The 16,650-nt window shown below is 40.9% G+C and overlaps 1 protein-coding gene across 1 annotated transcript in view; it reads left to right on the top strand.

Annotated features, from left to right (window-relative positions):
• Positions 1–16,650, top strand: part of LOC140186436 (uncharacterized) — a 258,955-nt gene that overhangs the window by 69,797 nt on the left and 172,508 nt on the right. The window contains exons 11-12 of the mRNA XM_072240706.1: positions 3,029–3,195; positions 9,328–9,547. Coding sequence (XP_072096807.1) covers positions 3,029–3,195; positions 9,328–9,547 — 387 coding nt within the window. The remainder of the gene's footprint in view (positions 1–3,028; positions 3,196–9,327; positions 9,548–16,650) is intronic.

Raw genomic sequence — 16,650 nt, 5'->3', positions numbered from 1 at the left:
TCCTTACTCAATTTATCAAAACATGGCACAACTTGAAGGGCATAGCTTTAAGGAAAGTGGGACAAAGTTTAAAGGACACGTGCAGGGCAAGTTCTTACAAAGAGTGGTGAAACCTGCTGACAGAAGATGCTGGTGGAAGTAAATAGAATTGGATAATGGTTTTCAGATAGGCAGAAGAATATGTAGTGAATGGAGGTATATGGTCATGTGCAGGCAGAAGGGGTTAGATTAATTTGGCATCTTGTTCAGCACAAACCTCATGGGCTGAAGGGCTTTTTCTTATTTGTCTTTAATGAGCACAACCCCAGTTTCCACAGACAATCTACATCACAAAAAAAATCATCTTGAGAGCCGTTCTAGTTAGCCTTTCATAAACTCTACAAAGATCTACTTTATGCTAACAGTATACTAACCAGGCCAAACTTGAAAATTTTAAAAAGGTCTGAAGGTTGATGCCTGAGGGGAGCTGACATAGAAACAGGTCCTCAGAGGGAACAACCACGATCATAATGAATGGGGCAGGCTTAAGGGGCAAGATGGTCGACCTTTTTCCTAGCTTCTTGTGTTCAATTCTCATTTGTTTAACAGCCAACCTTTTTCCTAGCTTCTTGTGTTCAATTCTCGTTTGTTTAACAGCAGATATCTTATTTGATTCATTGATTGCTTTATTAATCTGCCTTGCTTCCTTCAATAATGTGAGCAAGGTACCCCCATTGAAATAGATCCATTTAACACGTATTAACATAGGAATGCTGTTCTGCAGAGCATTCTGAGCAGTACATAATTGAATTTTATCAATACAATATTGGCTACATCATTCAGTTTAGTTTGGTCTTTTATGCCTAAGGCATACAAGTTATAAAATACTTGATTTATGCAGCAAAGAAATGGCCCTTTCAACCCATTTCATACATGCCAATCATGATGCCTATCTAGACTCTGCAGTTGAACAAATGTTTTGTACAGCTTCAATATAATATCCTACCTCTTATTCTCAATACCTTGGCCTATTAAAAGTAACATTGATGTAAGGCTCTCAGTTGGTAGTCTACAGGCTTATCTCTACTGCTTTCATTGAATAGGGGGGCATTAGTGATCTTTCAGTGCATCATCCATGGCTAGCAAAGATGTAAAAATCTCTTTCAGAGCCCCAGTAATCTCCTCTTTTGCTTTCCTAAGCAAAATAGAATAGATCCTGAGCAATGCACACAAAATGATGGGGACAAGCAACACACATCAAAGTTGCTGGTGAACACAGCAGGCCAGGCAGCAACTTTGAAGAGATACAGTCAACGTTTCGGGCCGAGACCCTTCATCAGGACTAACTGAAGGAAGAGATAGTAAGATATTTGAAAGTGGGAGGGGGAGGGGGAGATCCAAAATGACAGGAGAAGACAGGAGGGGGAGGGATGGAGCCAAGAGCTGGGGGAACTCAGCAGGTCAGGCAGCATATATGGAGGGGAATAAACAGTTGATGTTATATGCCAAGATCCTTCCCAAGCATTTTGTGTATGTTGCTCAGGCTTTCTGGCATCAGCAGAATTTTGTGTTTATGTCTGGGATGTATTCTGTAAGGCCTTGGAAACTTTCCACCCAAATGTGCTCCAGAATTTCTCTTCCTGCTTACCATCAGTTAGGAGTACAGAAGCCTGAAGGCACACACTCAGCGATTCAGGAACAGCTTCTTCCCCTCTGCCATCTGATTCCTAAATGGACATTGAACCCTTGGACACTACCTCACTTTTTTTTAATATACAGTATTTCTGTTCTTGCAGGATTTTTAATCTATTCAATATACGTATACTGTAATTGATTTACATATTTATTTACTACTTTTTTCTTCTATATTATGTATTGCATTGAACTGCTGCTGCTAAGTTAACAAATTTCATGTCACATGCCGGTGATAATAAACCTGATTCTGATCTGATTCTGATTCTGATGTACTCAGGAATATGAATGTGCCCCCCCCCCCCTTAACTCCCCAGCCTGCCCATCCTTCTCCCTGGTGAATGCTGACATGACCGTTCATTCAGTACATTATTTACATTTCCTGGCTGCACACATAGATTACCTCTCTGGTCTATCAGGGGACTTATTCTTTCTTTAACAACCCTCTTGCATCTAATATACTTTTTAAAGATTTTTGGATTTTTCTGAATACTAATTGGCTAGGTCATTTTGCCCTCCTTTTTTCTTTCTTACATTCTCTCCTATATTCCCTATAAACCTCAAACGACTCATTTGATACGAATTTTCAATACGTGATGCAACGATTTTTTCTTTTCCCCTGATCAAATCTTCAATATACTTTGTTAACCAAGGTTCCCTAATCTTACCACCTTTGTTTCTTACTCTTACAGGGACATGCTGACTCTGAACTCTTTGTACCTTGCTTTTAAATGCCTCCCACATAATGAACACACATAAAAGTTGCTGGTGAACGCAGCAGGCCAGGCACCATCTATAGGAAGAGGTACAGTCAACGTTTCGGGCTGAGACCCTTCGTCAGCACTAACTGAAAGAAATCTCTTACTATCTCTTCTTTCAGTTAGTCCTGACGAAGGGTCTCGGCCCGAAACGTCGACTGTACCTCTTCCTATAGATGCTGCCTGGCCTGCTGCGTTCACCAGCAACTTTTACTTGTGTTGCTTGAAATTCCAGCATCTGCAGATTTCCTTGTGTTTGCCCACTTAATGAATGTTGTTTCCCCTCCAGCAGCGTGTCCCAGTCTACATCCATAAGGTTCTGTATAACACTTTTGAAATCCACATTTATGCAAAGGCCACTGTACATGCATAGTGATGTTAATTACTGAGCCAATAAGTCTTTGTCACGGCCGTATTTTGATCAATTTTAATGAAAATTAATAGAAGTTTTGGACAAGTGTGCTTTGCATGTTTTGAATCATGCTCTCCATCTTGAGGACAGACTCCTGTCAGTTTTAAAACACTAAGCTTTGCTGCCGAAGTTAAATCCTTCATTTGCTTCCAGTTTTCCAGGATTTCTCTTTTTTTCTGTGATTTAGGGTCTGTTTCAACAATGACTATGTTGGAACATATGGGTGGTTCTCAGCAGGAACTTTGTGGTTTGCAGAAGGTGGGACTCATGGACACTGTGAGTCACCTGGTTCACTGCACGTCCACCAACACAATTGTTGCCAGCTCACCATACATCATTCTTCCATTCAAGCAGGCAAGTATGTGAACAGAGGCTGTATTACCTTTTAGTCTGGTTCTTGATATTAACCCAGTAAGGTTTTGTTCAACATTGAATGAAATTTGGTTTTTATTTAGAGAAAGTTGTATTTAGACTATTTTACAATCACATTCTGTGCAGACTATACTTTAAATAGCAAACCTTAAGCCTCACATAAAATAACAACAGTTTTGGAGAGAATGGGGAACGGTAATAAATTAGAATTAGTAAGAAAAGAGAGTTGGAAAAGTGAATTGATTTGAATGCCAACTAATCCCCAGGATCTGCAAAATGACAAGTTCAAGTTCAGTTTATTATCATTCATCTGTACACATATATACCTCCAAAGGAAACAACATTCCTCCGGACCAAGGTGCACAACTCAGTACGTATAACTCACACACATAACACATACAGTAATGTTACCACTAGTAAATTAACAAATAATAAAGTGCATTTATGACACAAGCTTCAGAAGTAAACAGTATCATTGTACTGGTTCTGAGTCCTGGGCAGCGGTAGAGCGTTCAGCAGTCTTATGGCATGGGAGAAGAAGCTGTTTCCCATTCTAACAGTTCTTGTCCTAATGCTATGGAACCTTCTGCCTGAAGGTAGGGGGGGTCAACGATATTGTTGGACCTATGGGAGGGATCATTGACAAAGCTAAGGACTGTGCATATGCAGCACTCCTGATACACCATGGTAGCGTAACAGTTGGCACATCACTATGACAGCTCAGGCCATTCCGGACTTTGGAGTTCAATTCTGAAGCTCCCTGTAAGGAGTTTGTACGTTCTCCCTGTGAGTGCATGGGTTTCGTCCGAGTGCTCCGGTTTCCTCCCACAGTCCAAAGACGTACCAGTTAGTAGGTTAACTAGTCATTGTAAATTGTCCTGTACTGTGATTAGGCTGGTGTTAAATATAGATGGGCTGCTGGGTGGTGCATCTCGTTGGGCCGGAAGGTCCTGTTCTGTACAGTGTATCTAAATAAATAAATATCTCTTATGGGAAGATGAGAGACTCCGATAATCCTCTCAGCAGTTTGGAAATACTTTGTAGGGACTTGCGGGTCAAACGCCTTGCAACTCCGGTACCAGATGGTGATGTAGCCAGTCAGAACATGCAGTTATGAAAGATTTGGCAATTAGATAAAAAGCTGAAGATGCTGGAAGTCTGAAATATAAAATGCTGGGGAAACTCAGCAGAACAGGCAGCATCTGTGAAAAAAGGAATAGATAACAATTCAGGTGCGAAGAGTAGCAGAAAAGATGATGGATGCACTTGCTGTCATCTTCCAAAATGCAGATGAAATGCTGAATGGAATGTGTTATTCCCTACAACCTGAATATGATAAGGCTTCTAGCAAGAAAATTTATCCACAGATCTAGAAGCTCTTTGCATTTGTAAAGGACAAAGGCGCCAAGACCAGAACATAGAAGTAGGAGCAGGACATCTGCCCTTCGTGCTCCTGCAATAAGATCATTGTTGATCTTTCACTACAGTGTAATTTTCCTACAACAATCTCCTATGCCCTCAGCACATCCTTGGGTATGTTGGTTGTAAATGCAAACTCTGCATTTCTCTGTATGTTTCGATTTACTTGTGACGGATAAATGAATACGAATCTGATTTAACATCTAACTATTTTTACAACAATCAGAGGTAGGGAAGCTATTTGTAGAATTCTTGGGACTGTATGAGCCTTTAGAAAGCCATGCCCTAATTAGGAACAGTTAGCATAGCTTTTGTGCAGGGCAAGGAGATTAATGAAGGTACTGTTGTGGATGTTGTCTACAAGAAATTTAGTAATCCCTGATGAGAGGTTTATCCAGAAGACAATGATGTATGGGATCCACTACTGTGAATTGGCCATTGGCCATTGGCCATTCAGATTCAGAGCTGGCTTACTCATTGGGAGACAGAGGGTAGGGTCGATGGGACTTTTTCTAGCTGGAGATCTGTGACTAGTGGTTTTCCACAGAGATCTGTAGTGGCACCTCTGCTGATTGTGATAGATATACAGTTGAAGTCAGAAGTTTACATACACCATTTAAACTCAGTTTTTCACAATTCCTGACATTTAAACCTAGAAAACATTCCCTGTCTTAGGTCAGTTAGGATCACTGCTTTTATTTTAAGAATGTGAAATGTCAGAATAATAGTAGAGAGAATGACTTATTCTGGAGGTCTGGAGGAATGGAACAAAATTCCAGCAACTTGCTGTGAGAAGCTTGTGGAAGGCTACCCAAAATGTTTGACCCAAGTTAAACAATTTAAAGGCAATGCTACCAAATACTAACAAAGTGTATGTAAACTTCTGACGCACTGGAAAAGTGATGAAAGAAATAAAAGTTGAAATAACTCATTCTCTCTACTATTAGTCTGACATTTCACATTCTTAAAATAAAGTAGTGATCCTAACTGACCTAAGACAGGGAATGGTTTCTAGGCTTAAATGTCAGGAATTGTGAAAAACTGAATTTAAATGTATTTGGCTAAGGTGTATGTAAACTTCTGACTTCAACTGTAAATAATTGAGGTGAAAATATAGATGGGTGGGTTAGTGAATTTGCAGGTAATATGAAGATTGATAGTGTTGTAGATGGCTAAGAATACAGGAAAAGGATACAGTGGGATATAGATCATTTGTAGATATTGGTGGAGAAATAGCAGATGGAGTTTAACCTGGCCAAATGTGAAGAGTTGTACTTTGGGAGATAAAGTGTTAAGACCCTTATCAGTGTTGATATGCAAAGAGATCGTGGTTGCAAGTCCAGTGCTCCCTGAAAGTGGCTACACAGATTGGTAAAGAAGGCTCAGGATGGTAAAGAAGGCATACAGCATTTAGTCAATAAAAGGAGTTCAAGAGTCAGGAAGTTAAGTTAAAGCTTTATAAAATTCTAGTTAGCTTGCATCAGGAGTTCAAGTTTAATTGGCATCAACCATATATGTGTATACAGCTAAATGAAAAACTAGAGTACATACAGAACACAGCACATATAGTTATGATAGCAGATGTAGTCACAGAATTATATTAGTACAACTCCCTGAGTGGTTTGGCCTGAAGCCATGTTTCTGCAAGAGCAAGCAAGCAGCAGTTCTTCAGCTTGTGCTGGGTCAGCTTCAGACAAGGGCAATGCAGCTTGTCTTCCAGGAAGCGAGTATTAAAAGGCAGTACCGACAGGAGAGCCGGCCTGCAGGGACCAGCCCTAACCCAGCACGGATTCCAGCGCACCCGCAACGCCTCTGTTGTCTCCCACACCACCTCCCCGGGCAGCTGTAAGACATGATGCCACTGCATGAGGGTTTGGTTCATGCAACAACCAAAGCCACGCAGCTCCCCCGAGTGTTGGTCCCGACAATGAACCAATGAACTGGACTTGCGATATTTTGTATTACCAATGTCCAATAGGATCTTACGATCAAAAGAAAAACATTTAAGACAAACTTCTGTACTACTTGTTGGATCCAGTCGTCCCATTATGGGAAGCTTTGGAGAGGGTGCAGAAGTGCTTTACCAGGTTGAGGCCTGGATTGCAGGACATGTGCTATAAAGAGATGGGACAAATTGGGTTGTTTTCTGTGGAGTGACAGTAGCTGAGGGGAGATCTGATAGAGGTTCATAAAATTATGAGAAGCATAGAGTAGACAGCTGGTTTCTTTAACCCAGGGTTGAAAAGTCTAATACCAGAGAGTTTGCATTTAAGCTGAGAGGGGGTAACTTCAAAGGAAGCATGCAGGTCAAGTTTTTTTTACACAGAGTGATGGGTGGCTGGAAATCAGGGCTGGTGGTGGAGGCAAATACTAGGCTTCATATGAACGTGCAGGAAAATGGAAGGATATATTTGGGAATTAATTACTAATTTAATTACTTTGGCACAACATTGTGGACCAAAGGGACTGTCCCCGCATTCTACTGTTCTGGGTTCTTATCAACATATACTGTAGACAGGTTATCTGCTCATTGCTTGTAGAGGGACCTTGCTGTGTATAATTGGCTACTGCTATTTCATGTGTTAGTTGTGATTACACTGTAAGAAATTTTATTTGCTGTAAAGTGCTTTGGAACATCATAAGTTTGAAAGCTGCTATAAACATCCAAAAGCAAAATACTGTGGATGCTAAAAATATGAATTAAGTGCCAAAATAATGCATAAATACTAGGGTAATCAAGTTCAAGTTTAATTATCTTTGAACCATACATGTAGGCATGAACACAGCCAAACAAAACATCATTCCTCCGCGGCCGCAAGTCAAAACACTGTACAGTCACACACAGCATAATGCACAGATAGCACATATTACAGGCGGTTTCCAGGATGCAGGGCTGGGCAAAGTTGTATGGAAGACCAGCAGTGGCCCATGCAGCAAGCCTCCCCTCTCCATGCCACCGATGTTATCCGAGGAAAGGGCATGAGGACCCATACAGCTTGGCACCGGTGTCGTCGCAGAGCAATGTGTGGTTAAGTGCCTTGCTCAAGGATGCACACGCTGCCTCAGCCAAGGCTCGAACTAGCGAACTAGCACATATAAAATAGCAAGTAAACATAGAGTCACACAAAAAATATATATGCGTGACAGGCATGATCTATGAAGAGAGAAGCAGAGTGATCATTTCAGTTGTTAGTATTTTATCTGAATTTACCTTACAAATGGTCATTGATCTGAAACTGACCAAATTCTCTCTCCACGGACTCTGCCTGAAATTTTCTGCTTTATGTATACACAAATCTCATTATTGCCTTCCTTCAGTAAAAGCTGAACAGACATATCTGATTGGGATTGAAGGTTATTGACGTCTAATTTACTGATTGGAAATCTGTTGCAGTAATGAAATCTGGTGCAGTAAAAATAATGTTTGACAGAAAGCTCTTTCTCTGATAAACCTTAAATAGCTTTAAATTCTTTGGCATTAGCGTATCCAAAGACCTCTTCTGGGACCAAATGCTAAAAAGAAGGCATGGCAGCTCCTCTTATTTCCTAGAAGTTTGCATAGATTTGGCATAGCACCTAAAATTTTGACTAACTTGGATAGATGCACAGTGGAGAGTATCCTAACTGGTTGCATTATGACCTGGTATGGAAACACCAGTGCCCAGGAATGGAAAGATCTACAGAATGTGGAGGATACAGCTCAGTCCATCACAGAAAATGCCCTCCCTACCATTGAGCACGTTTACATAGAGTGCTGCCACAAAAAATCAGCATTCATCATCAAGGAACCTCACCATCCTCTCTTCATGCTACTACCATCAGGCAGAAGGTACAGGAGTCTTTGGTCCCACTTCGCCAGGTTAAGGAACAGTCATTACCCTACAACTATCAAGCTTTTCAACCAGTGTGGATAACTTCACTCACCACAACTCTGAATTGATTCCATAATCTACAGGCTTGCCTTCAAGGACCCTACAATTCATATTAGACCATACAAAATGATCAACCTCCACTTTAACTATACCTAGTGACTTGGCCTCCATAGGTATCTGTGGCAATGAATTCTACAGATTCCTCTGACAAAATGAACTCCTCTTTATCTCTGTTCTAAAGGAACATCTATGTATTCTGAGGTTGTGCCCTGCAGGAGGACTCCCAAGTTCCTTTGCACCTTTGATTTCTGAATTTTCTCTTTGTTTTGAAAATAGTCCGCACCTTTATTCCTTCTACTGAAGTGCATGACCATACATTTCCCTACACTGTATTCCACCTGCTGCATATTTGCCCATTTTCCTAATCTGTCTAAGTCCTTCTGCAGACTCCCTGCTTCCTCAACACTTTCTCCCCCTCCACTTATCTTTGTATCGTCCGCAAACTTGGGCACAAAGCCACCAATTCCATCATCAAATCAATGATATATAATATGAAAAGAAATAGTCCCAACACAAACCCCTGCAGAACACCACTAGCCACCGGCAGCCATCCAGATGTTCACAGTATTATTTGTTTTCATTTCCAGAATTTGTCTTCTTTTTCATGTTGCTTGTTCGTCAGTCTTTGTTTATGTATAGTTTTCATAAATTCTATTGAATTTCTTTAGTTTCTTGTAAATGCCTGCAAGAAAATGAATCTTAAGGTAGTATAGGGTAACGTAAATGGACTTTGATATTAAACTTACTTTGACTTTCTGTTCAGGTGTTTGGGAGATCTCAGGCTCTGGTTGTGGGAAGTCCACATTTCCCTTCAGCTTTGTCCTTGTGGGGAAGCACTTGGAAGCCCTGGGGCCCATTAGTTGGAGCTCAGAAGGAAGTTATCAAAGTGGCCGAGTACCTGCAAGCAGAGGCTGTCATGGGTGAACAAGCTAATAAGAAACATGTTCTCAGCGAACTTCCACGGCTGACTGTGGTGCATATTGGTAAGTGGGCTTTCTGTTGTGCTGGGGCAAATCACAAAACTGGTTTGTACATATTGTGTTGACAATCAGATGGTGACCTGTATATGATTTGGTGGGTTTGACTCCTTTGCTAACTGATATCAAAATTCACTCAGGACTAATATCTATGCTTGTGCCCTGGATAAAAATACTTCTGTTTATGCTCAGTACAGCACCTCAGGAGCTGTTTGAATGATGTTGCAAAGATGGTAATAGAGTCATAGAAAAGTACAGCGCAGAAACAGGCTCTTCAGCCCATCTAAGCTATGGCATATAATCATATAACAATTACAGCATGGAAACAGGCCATCTTGGCCCTTCTAGTCCGTGCCAAACTCTTACTCTCACCTAGTCCCACCGACCTGCACTCAGCCCATAACCCTCCATTCCTTTCCTGTCCATATATCTATCCGATTTAACTTTAAATGACAACATCGAACCTGCCTCAACCACTTCTGCTGGAAGCTCGTTCCACACAGCTACCACTCTCTGAGTAAAGAAGTTCCCCCTCATGTTACCCCTAAACTTTTGCCCTTTAACTCTCAACTCATGTCCTCTTGTTTGAATCTCCCCCACTCTCAATGGAAAAAGCCTATCCACGTCAACTCTATCTATACCCCTCATAATTTTAAATACCTCTATCAAGTCCCCCCTTAACCTTCTATACTCCAAAGAATAAAGACCTAACTTGTTCAACCTTTCTCTGTAACTTAGGAGATGAAACTCAGGCGACATTTTAGTAAATCTCCTCTGTACTCTCTCAATTTTATTGATATCTTTCCTATAATTCGGTGACCAGAACTGTACACAATATTCCAAATTTGGCCTCACCAATGCCTTATACAATTTCAACATTACATCCCAACTCCTATACTCTATGCTCTGATTTATAAAGGCCAGCATACCAAAAGCTTTCTTTACCAGCCTATCCACATGAGATTCCAACCATTTAAACTGCCTCGTCCCATCGACTTGCTTCTGGACCATAACCCTCCATATCCCTGCCATCCATGTACCTATCCAAACTTCTCTTAATTGTTGAAATCTAGTTCTAGGTTTAGACTGACACAGTGTTAGAATGGAATGGAGTGATTGTAGTGCTTGTTCCAGGGAGATAAAGACCAAGAAAGGAACAAGTGTTTAGTTACTAATGGAGCATCCACAGCAAACAAACTAACATTACTAGTTGGTCTCTTAATATGAGATGTGTGCATATTTGTTGTCAGAGTACACAAAAGGGGTTCTTGTCGCTGTGATCACTGGAATTGTAACGGATTGACTGCTTTGTCAACAGCTGAGAAGTGGGAGGGTTAGAGCTAATAAAGAGAATTTATTAATAAACTGTGAAAGGATGGAGATAACAAAAAACTGAATTAGTAGACAGTGTTAGGTCAACTAAGGGAGAGTTATTTGCAGTTGAACTGTCTGCAGGAGGTAAACATAGGGAGATGATCTGGATAGAGAAACTTGCTTAACATTTAATTCACCATTCTGTTCCCATTCTGATTTTTATGCCATTGATCTCTTAGCTTGTTCTAATGAATCCTAATTTAAGCCTAAAGAACAGCATCTTAACTTGCATCTGGAAATGTAATAGTCCATGGGACTAATTTAATTTAACAATATCAGAGAATAAGCCTTTCCAATTTGTGTGAGAACGGGCTAATGCCTCTGATCTAAAGTTATCAGCCTCAAATGTCAGTTGTTTCTCTTTCAATAGATGCTGGTTTACTTGTTGCGTATTTATAGCACTTTCTCTTGTTATTGTCCGGGACTGTTTTAGGCTTCTTGTGTTTAGTTGGAACTGCACTTTCAGAAAGAGCTGTGTATCGGTTACGTTCCTGACATACTAACATATGAATTACTCACGTAAGTAAAGCACTTGTCTCTTTGAGGCTACTCCACCATTTGATTACATCATGGTTGATCTCATTGCAACCTCAAATACTGTAAGTAGTATGCAAGATATTCTAAAAAAATTCTGAGGAAGTGGATTAATAATCATTTAGGAAGCAGGGACTACTCAGAGCAGCCAACATAACTTTGTGAAAGGCAAATTAGATTGAATTCTTTAAAAAGGTAACAAAGTGTATTGATGAAGTCAGCACCGTAGATGTTGTTTTTGCAATTTGATGCCCATGACTACTGGTGTCCCATAAGATTCAGTGCTGTTACCCTTGTTGCTTGTAATCTTTCTGAATGACTTGGATGTGAGTGTGGGAAGCAAGATCAGCAAATTTGTTAATGACACAAAGAACGCCAGAGTAGTTGACTGTGTGGGCTGCAGAGTGATATCAATATATTGCTGAAACAGGCAGAAAAGAGGCGGATTGAGTTGAATCCATGTGTGAGGTATTGCATTTTGAAAGCACTGATGAGGCCAGGGCGTACACCAGGAATGATAGAGCCTTAGGGAGTATTAAGGAACAGGGGAGCATGAAGATTCTAACACGTTTATATAATATGGTTAAGAAAGCACATGGGATACTGGCTTTCATGAGGTTACGCTACAACTTTATTAAACCTTGGTCAGACCTCAGCTAGGTTTGTCCTTCCTGGACCAAAGGAAGTTAAGAGACAACATGTCTGAGACACATAGATTTTTGAGGGGAAAAGATAGATAAACTGCAGGAAACATCCCATATCATGGGCACATGAACCTAGAGAACATAGGTTTAGGGAAAGTGGGAAGGAGGTGAGAAGAGAGTTGAACGGGACCTACTTGACTCAGAGAGTGGCAGGTATCTGGAACACACTACTCGAAGAGAGTGACTGAAACTGTATCGCTGACAGTATTTGACAAGTGTTTAGATGAGCACTTCAATTGGGAAGTCATGGAACACTATAGACCAAGTTCAGGGTTGGGATTCAAGTAGAAGAGTGCCCACGGGTTGATGTGGATGACCTGGACCTAATTGTTCCACACTGAGTGATTTTATGAACATCTGAATCCTGTCTACCCAAAATAATCTTCCATCATCTTACTCACCAAGAATCGTTCCACCTTTGCCTTATAAATATTCAGAGACCTTGATTCTACTATTCTCTAAGGAAGTGAGCTCCAAACACTCATGACCCACTGAGAGAGAAAAACTGCTTATATTTATTAAAATAGTGGCCTCTAATTCTAGAGAAACATTAAACATAGAAACATAGAAAAACTACAGCACAATACAGGCCCTTTGGCCCACAATGCTGTGCCAAACATGTACTTACTTTAGAAAATATCTAGGGTTACCCATAGCCCTCTATTTTTCTAAGCTCCATGTACCTATCCAGGAGTCTCTATCATATCCGCCTCCACCATCATCGCCAGAAGCCCATTCCACGCGCTCACCACTCTCTGCCTAAAAAACTTACGCCTGATATCTCCTCTGTACCTACTTTCAAGTACCTTAAAACTGTGCCCTCTCGTGATTGCCATTTCAGCCCTGGGGAAAAGTCTCTGACTATCCACACGATCAATGCCTCTCATCATCTTATACACCTCTCTCAGGTCACCTCTCATCCTCCGTCACTCCAAGGAGAAAAAGCTGAGTTCACTCAACCTATTCTCGTAAGGCATTCTCCTCAATCGAGGCAACATCCTTGTAAATCTCCTCTGCACCCTTTCTATAGTTTCCACATCCTTCCTGTAGTGAGGTGACCAGAACAGAGCACAGTACTCCAAGTGGGGTCTGAGCAGGGTCCTGTATAGCTGTAACATTATCTCTCAGCTCTTGAACTCAGTCCCACAGTTGATGAAGGTCAATGCACCTTATGCCTTCTTAACCACAGAGGCAACCTGCGCAGCAGCTTTGAGTGTCCTATGGACTCGGACCCCAAGATCCCTCTGATCCTCCACACTGCCAAAAGTCTTACCATTAATACTATATTCTGCCATCATATTTGACCTACCAAAATGAACCACCCCACATTTATCTGGGTTGAACTCCATCTGCCATTCTCAGCCCAGTTTTGCATTCTATCAATGTCCTGCTGTAACCTCTGACAGCCCTCCACACTATCCAAAACACCCCCCAACCTTTGTTTCATCAGCAAATTTACTAACCCATCCCTCCACTTCCTCATCCTTTATAAAATTAAGGGAAACATTATTCCATATCGCCTTGTCAAAACCCCTCATGATCCTATAAGACAAACAGATCAATCGTGGATGCCTTTTCCATCACTCTCCACATTGTACTGGAACATCTGACGCATAAGGATACCTAGACCAGAATGCTTTTTATCAACTACAGTTGTCTTCAACACCATACACTCCAACAACTTGACCGTTAAACTACACAATATGGCACTGAATAAATCAATTCACTCTGGATTCTGGACTTTCAGACCATCACGTGGAGCAATCAACATGATCTTCACAATGCGACAACTACAAGAAAAATGCTGTGAACAACTTCAACCTTTGTACATGGCATTCATTGACCTCACCAAAGCCTTTGACTCGGTATCAAGGGAAGTCCTATGGGATGTCCTATCCACCTACAGATGCCCTGAAAAGTACATTCAAATCCTGAGACTCCTCCACGATGGCATGCTTGCCACAGTCATGGTCAGCAACAGTAACTGTGAGCCTTTTCAAGTTAGATCAGGAGTAAAACAGGGGTGCGTGATTGCCCCAACTTTGTTCACCATCTTCATTGTGACAATCATCCACATTATCAAGGACGACCTACCCCAGGGATCGAAATTGTCTGCAGAACAGATGGCAGACTTTTCAGTCTTGCCCCTCTCAAGTCCAAAACAAAGACATCCACGAGTTCCGTCATCGAGTTCCAATATGCAGATGACAACAGTGTTGTAGCTCTTTCAGAAAACCACCTACAACAAATTCTGACTGCCATCAACTGTGCATACACGAAACTTGGACTTACCATCAATTCCAAGAAGACTCAGATCATCTATCAACCATCACCAATTGAGACAAATTGGATAGAACCATCAATTCAACTTGGCGAAACAACCTTGGAAAACGTGGACCACTTTCCATATCTTGGAAGTCACCTCTCCTCCAATGTCAACCTTATTGACGAGATCCAACATTGTCTTAAATGCACTGGAACAGCTTTTGGATGTCTCTGAACAAGAGTCTTTCATGATCGTGACATCCGAACAGACACCAAAATGTTAGTGTACAAAGCAGTGGTAATCCCAATGCTCCTGTATGCATCAGAAACCTGGACAACATACCGATGACATCTGAAGGCACTTGAAAAGTTCCATCAACGCTGTCTTCGAAACATCTTAAATATCAGCTGGCAAGATAGAAGAACCAACGTCAGTGTGCTAAATGAAGCAAAAACAATCAGCATTGAAGCCTACATCATCAAGAACCAACTAAGATGGAGCGGTCATGTTGTTCGGATGAAAGATGAACGTCTGCCGAAACAAATCTTCTACTCCCAGCTTAAAGAAGGCAAACGTAAAAGAGGCGGACAACAGAAGAGATTCAAAGACATCTTAAAAGCCAACATGAAGAAATGTAACATCGACATCAACAATTGGGAAACCAATGCCAAGGACAGGAAATTCTGGCGAGCCATCATCCAAGAAGGAACAGCAACTTTCGAAGCCAACAGATGTGCAGTATTAGAAGAAAAGAGAAGAAAATGGAAAGAAAGGCAGCAACAACCAAAGCCCGATCTGCCACATGGAACTACCTGTCCTGAATGCGGAAGAACTTTCAAAGCTAAGATTGGACTCATAAGCCACTTGGGAGCCCATAAGTAGATCAACAGAACGAAAACCATCATCATCGACCTCAAGGGATAGCCACGACGATGACAAATTGAATCGCCAGTATGTTGTTTTGCACTGAATGGAGTAGCACTGTAATCTTGTTGTCCTCAGCAATGACAATAAAGCTCTAACTAACTAGCTAATTTACTTTCTTTATCTACGTACTTGCCTTTTGTGAACCAGGCACTAGGCCAGTCAGTTCCACCAGCATCTTAGAGCTTTGCAGTCCCTTTCCATTTAAATAATGTTTTATTCTATATTTCCTGTCAAATTGGGCTATTTCATAATTTCCATTATTCTCTCATACCTTTTCGTTAGCATGGAGATGTCAGAAGGTAAATTATTTGGCACAAAAGATCCTTAGTCTAGTGTTTACTTGTAGTGTGGTGCATGTGGTTGTCCCAGCAATGGTGCCAATTAATATTAAAACTTCTGTACAGAGTTCAGTGATAGAGAATCAGCAATAATGAATTATATCAAAAAAGAGACCATTTAATTCCAAAAACAGTCCTTTTCAAAAAGTGAAACAATTTTAGAAATAAGGAATCTTACAAATGTTTCCTGCTGGTTTTCATCACTGCTTTTATTGCCTAATAGAGTCTGTTGTTGATAATTGAAATGATTTTGATGTGCGGGAACTCTGTTATAGTTCGGGTAACTCTCAGGATGTGAAATAGATAGATTTTTTCTTCATCTAATGTTTTTCACCTCTACAAGAGCTTAATGGAACACATTTCACTTGTATCTCCAACAACACTCAATCCCATCAAAGCGAGATAGTCTGCTGGTCTGGCATACCATCTACCTGGTCTTTAGTCATTCACCATCTTCTGAAAGGCAATCAGAGATGGACAGTAAATGCTGGATTGCCATAATACACACATGTCTGAATATGTTTAAAAACATTCATTTTTGCTTATAAAGCATCTCTATTACAAATCTCAACTATCAGAAAGTGAAAAACAATTAAAGGAATAATTTTGTTCTGGTTTACTGAGTATCTGACAATGCCAATATATTCTATTACCTTCTTTACATCTTCTTTGATAGCTACCATCACCATTATACTGTCCCTTTATCTAGTCCACTCTGTGTGCTCTCTCCAGATGTTCTGATGTCTAGAGATATTGGGCATGGGTCCACCCAACCAAGCTTTGTTAGCCGCAGACTGTGCTGCTTGAAATTAACAAACCAAAGATGCACAAATTACTAGAGCAAGAATTGGCCAACTTTCTGAGGTTTGTTGAGATATGTTTATCCTCCACATTGCAATTAGGTCTGCCTGTATTTCTGAAGTGGTACAGATTTATTAGTAAACAAGGCCAGCCGATCTGTTCTCA

Source organism: Mobula birostris, chromosome 22 (genome assembly GCF_030028105.1).
Source record: "Mobula birostris isolate sMobBir1 chromosome 22, sMobBir1.hap1, whole genome shotgun sequence".
NCBI lineage: Eukaryota > Metazoa > Chordata > Chondrichthyes > Myliobatiformes > Myliobatidae > Mobula > Mobula birostris.
This window is presented reverse-complemented; position numbering and strand designations above follow the sequence as displayed.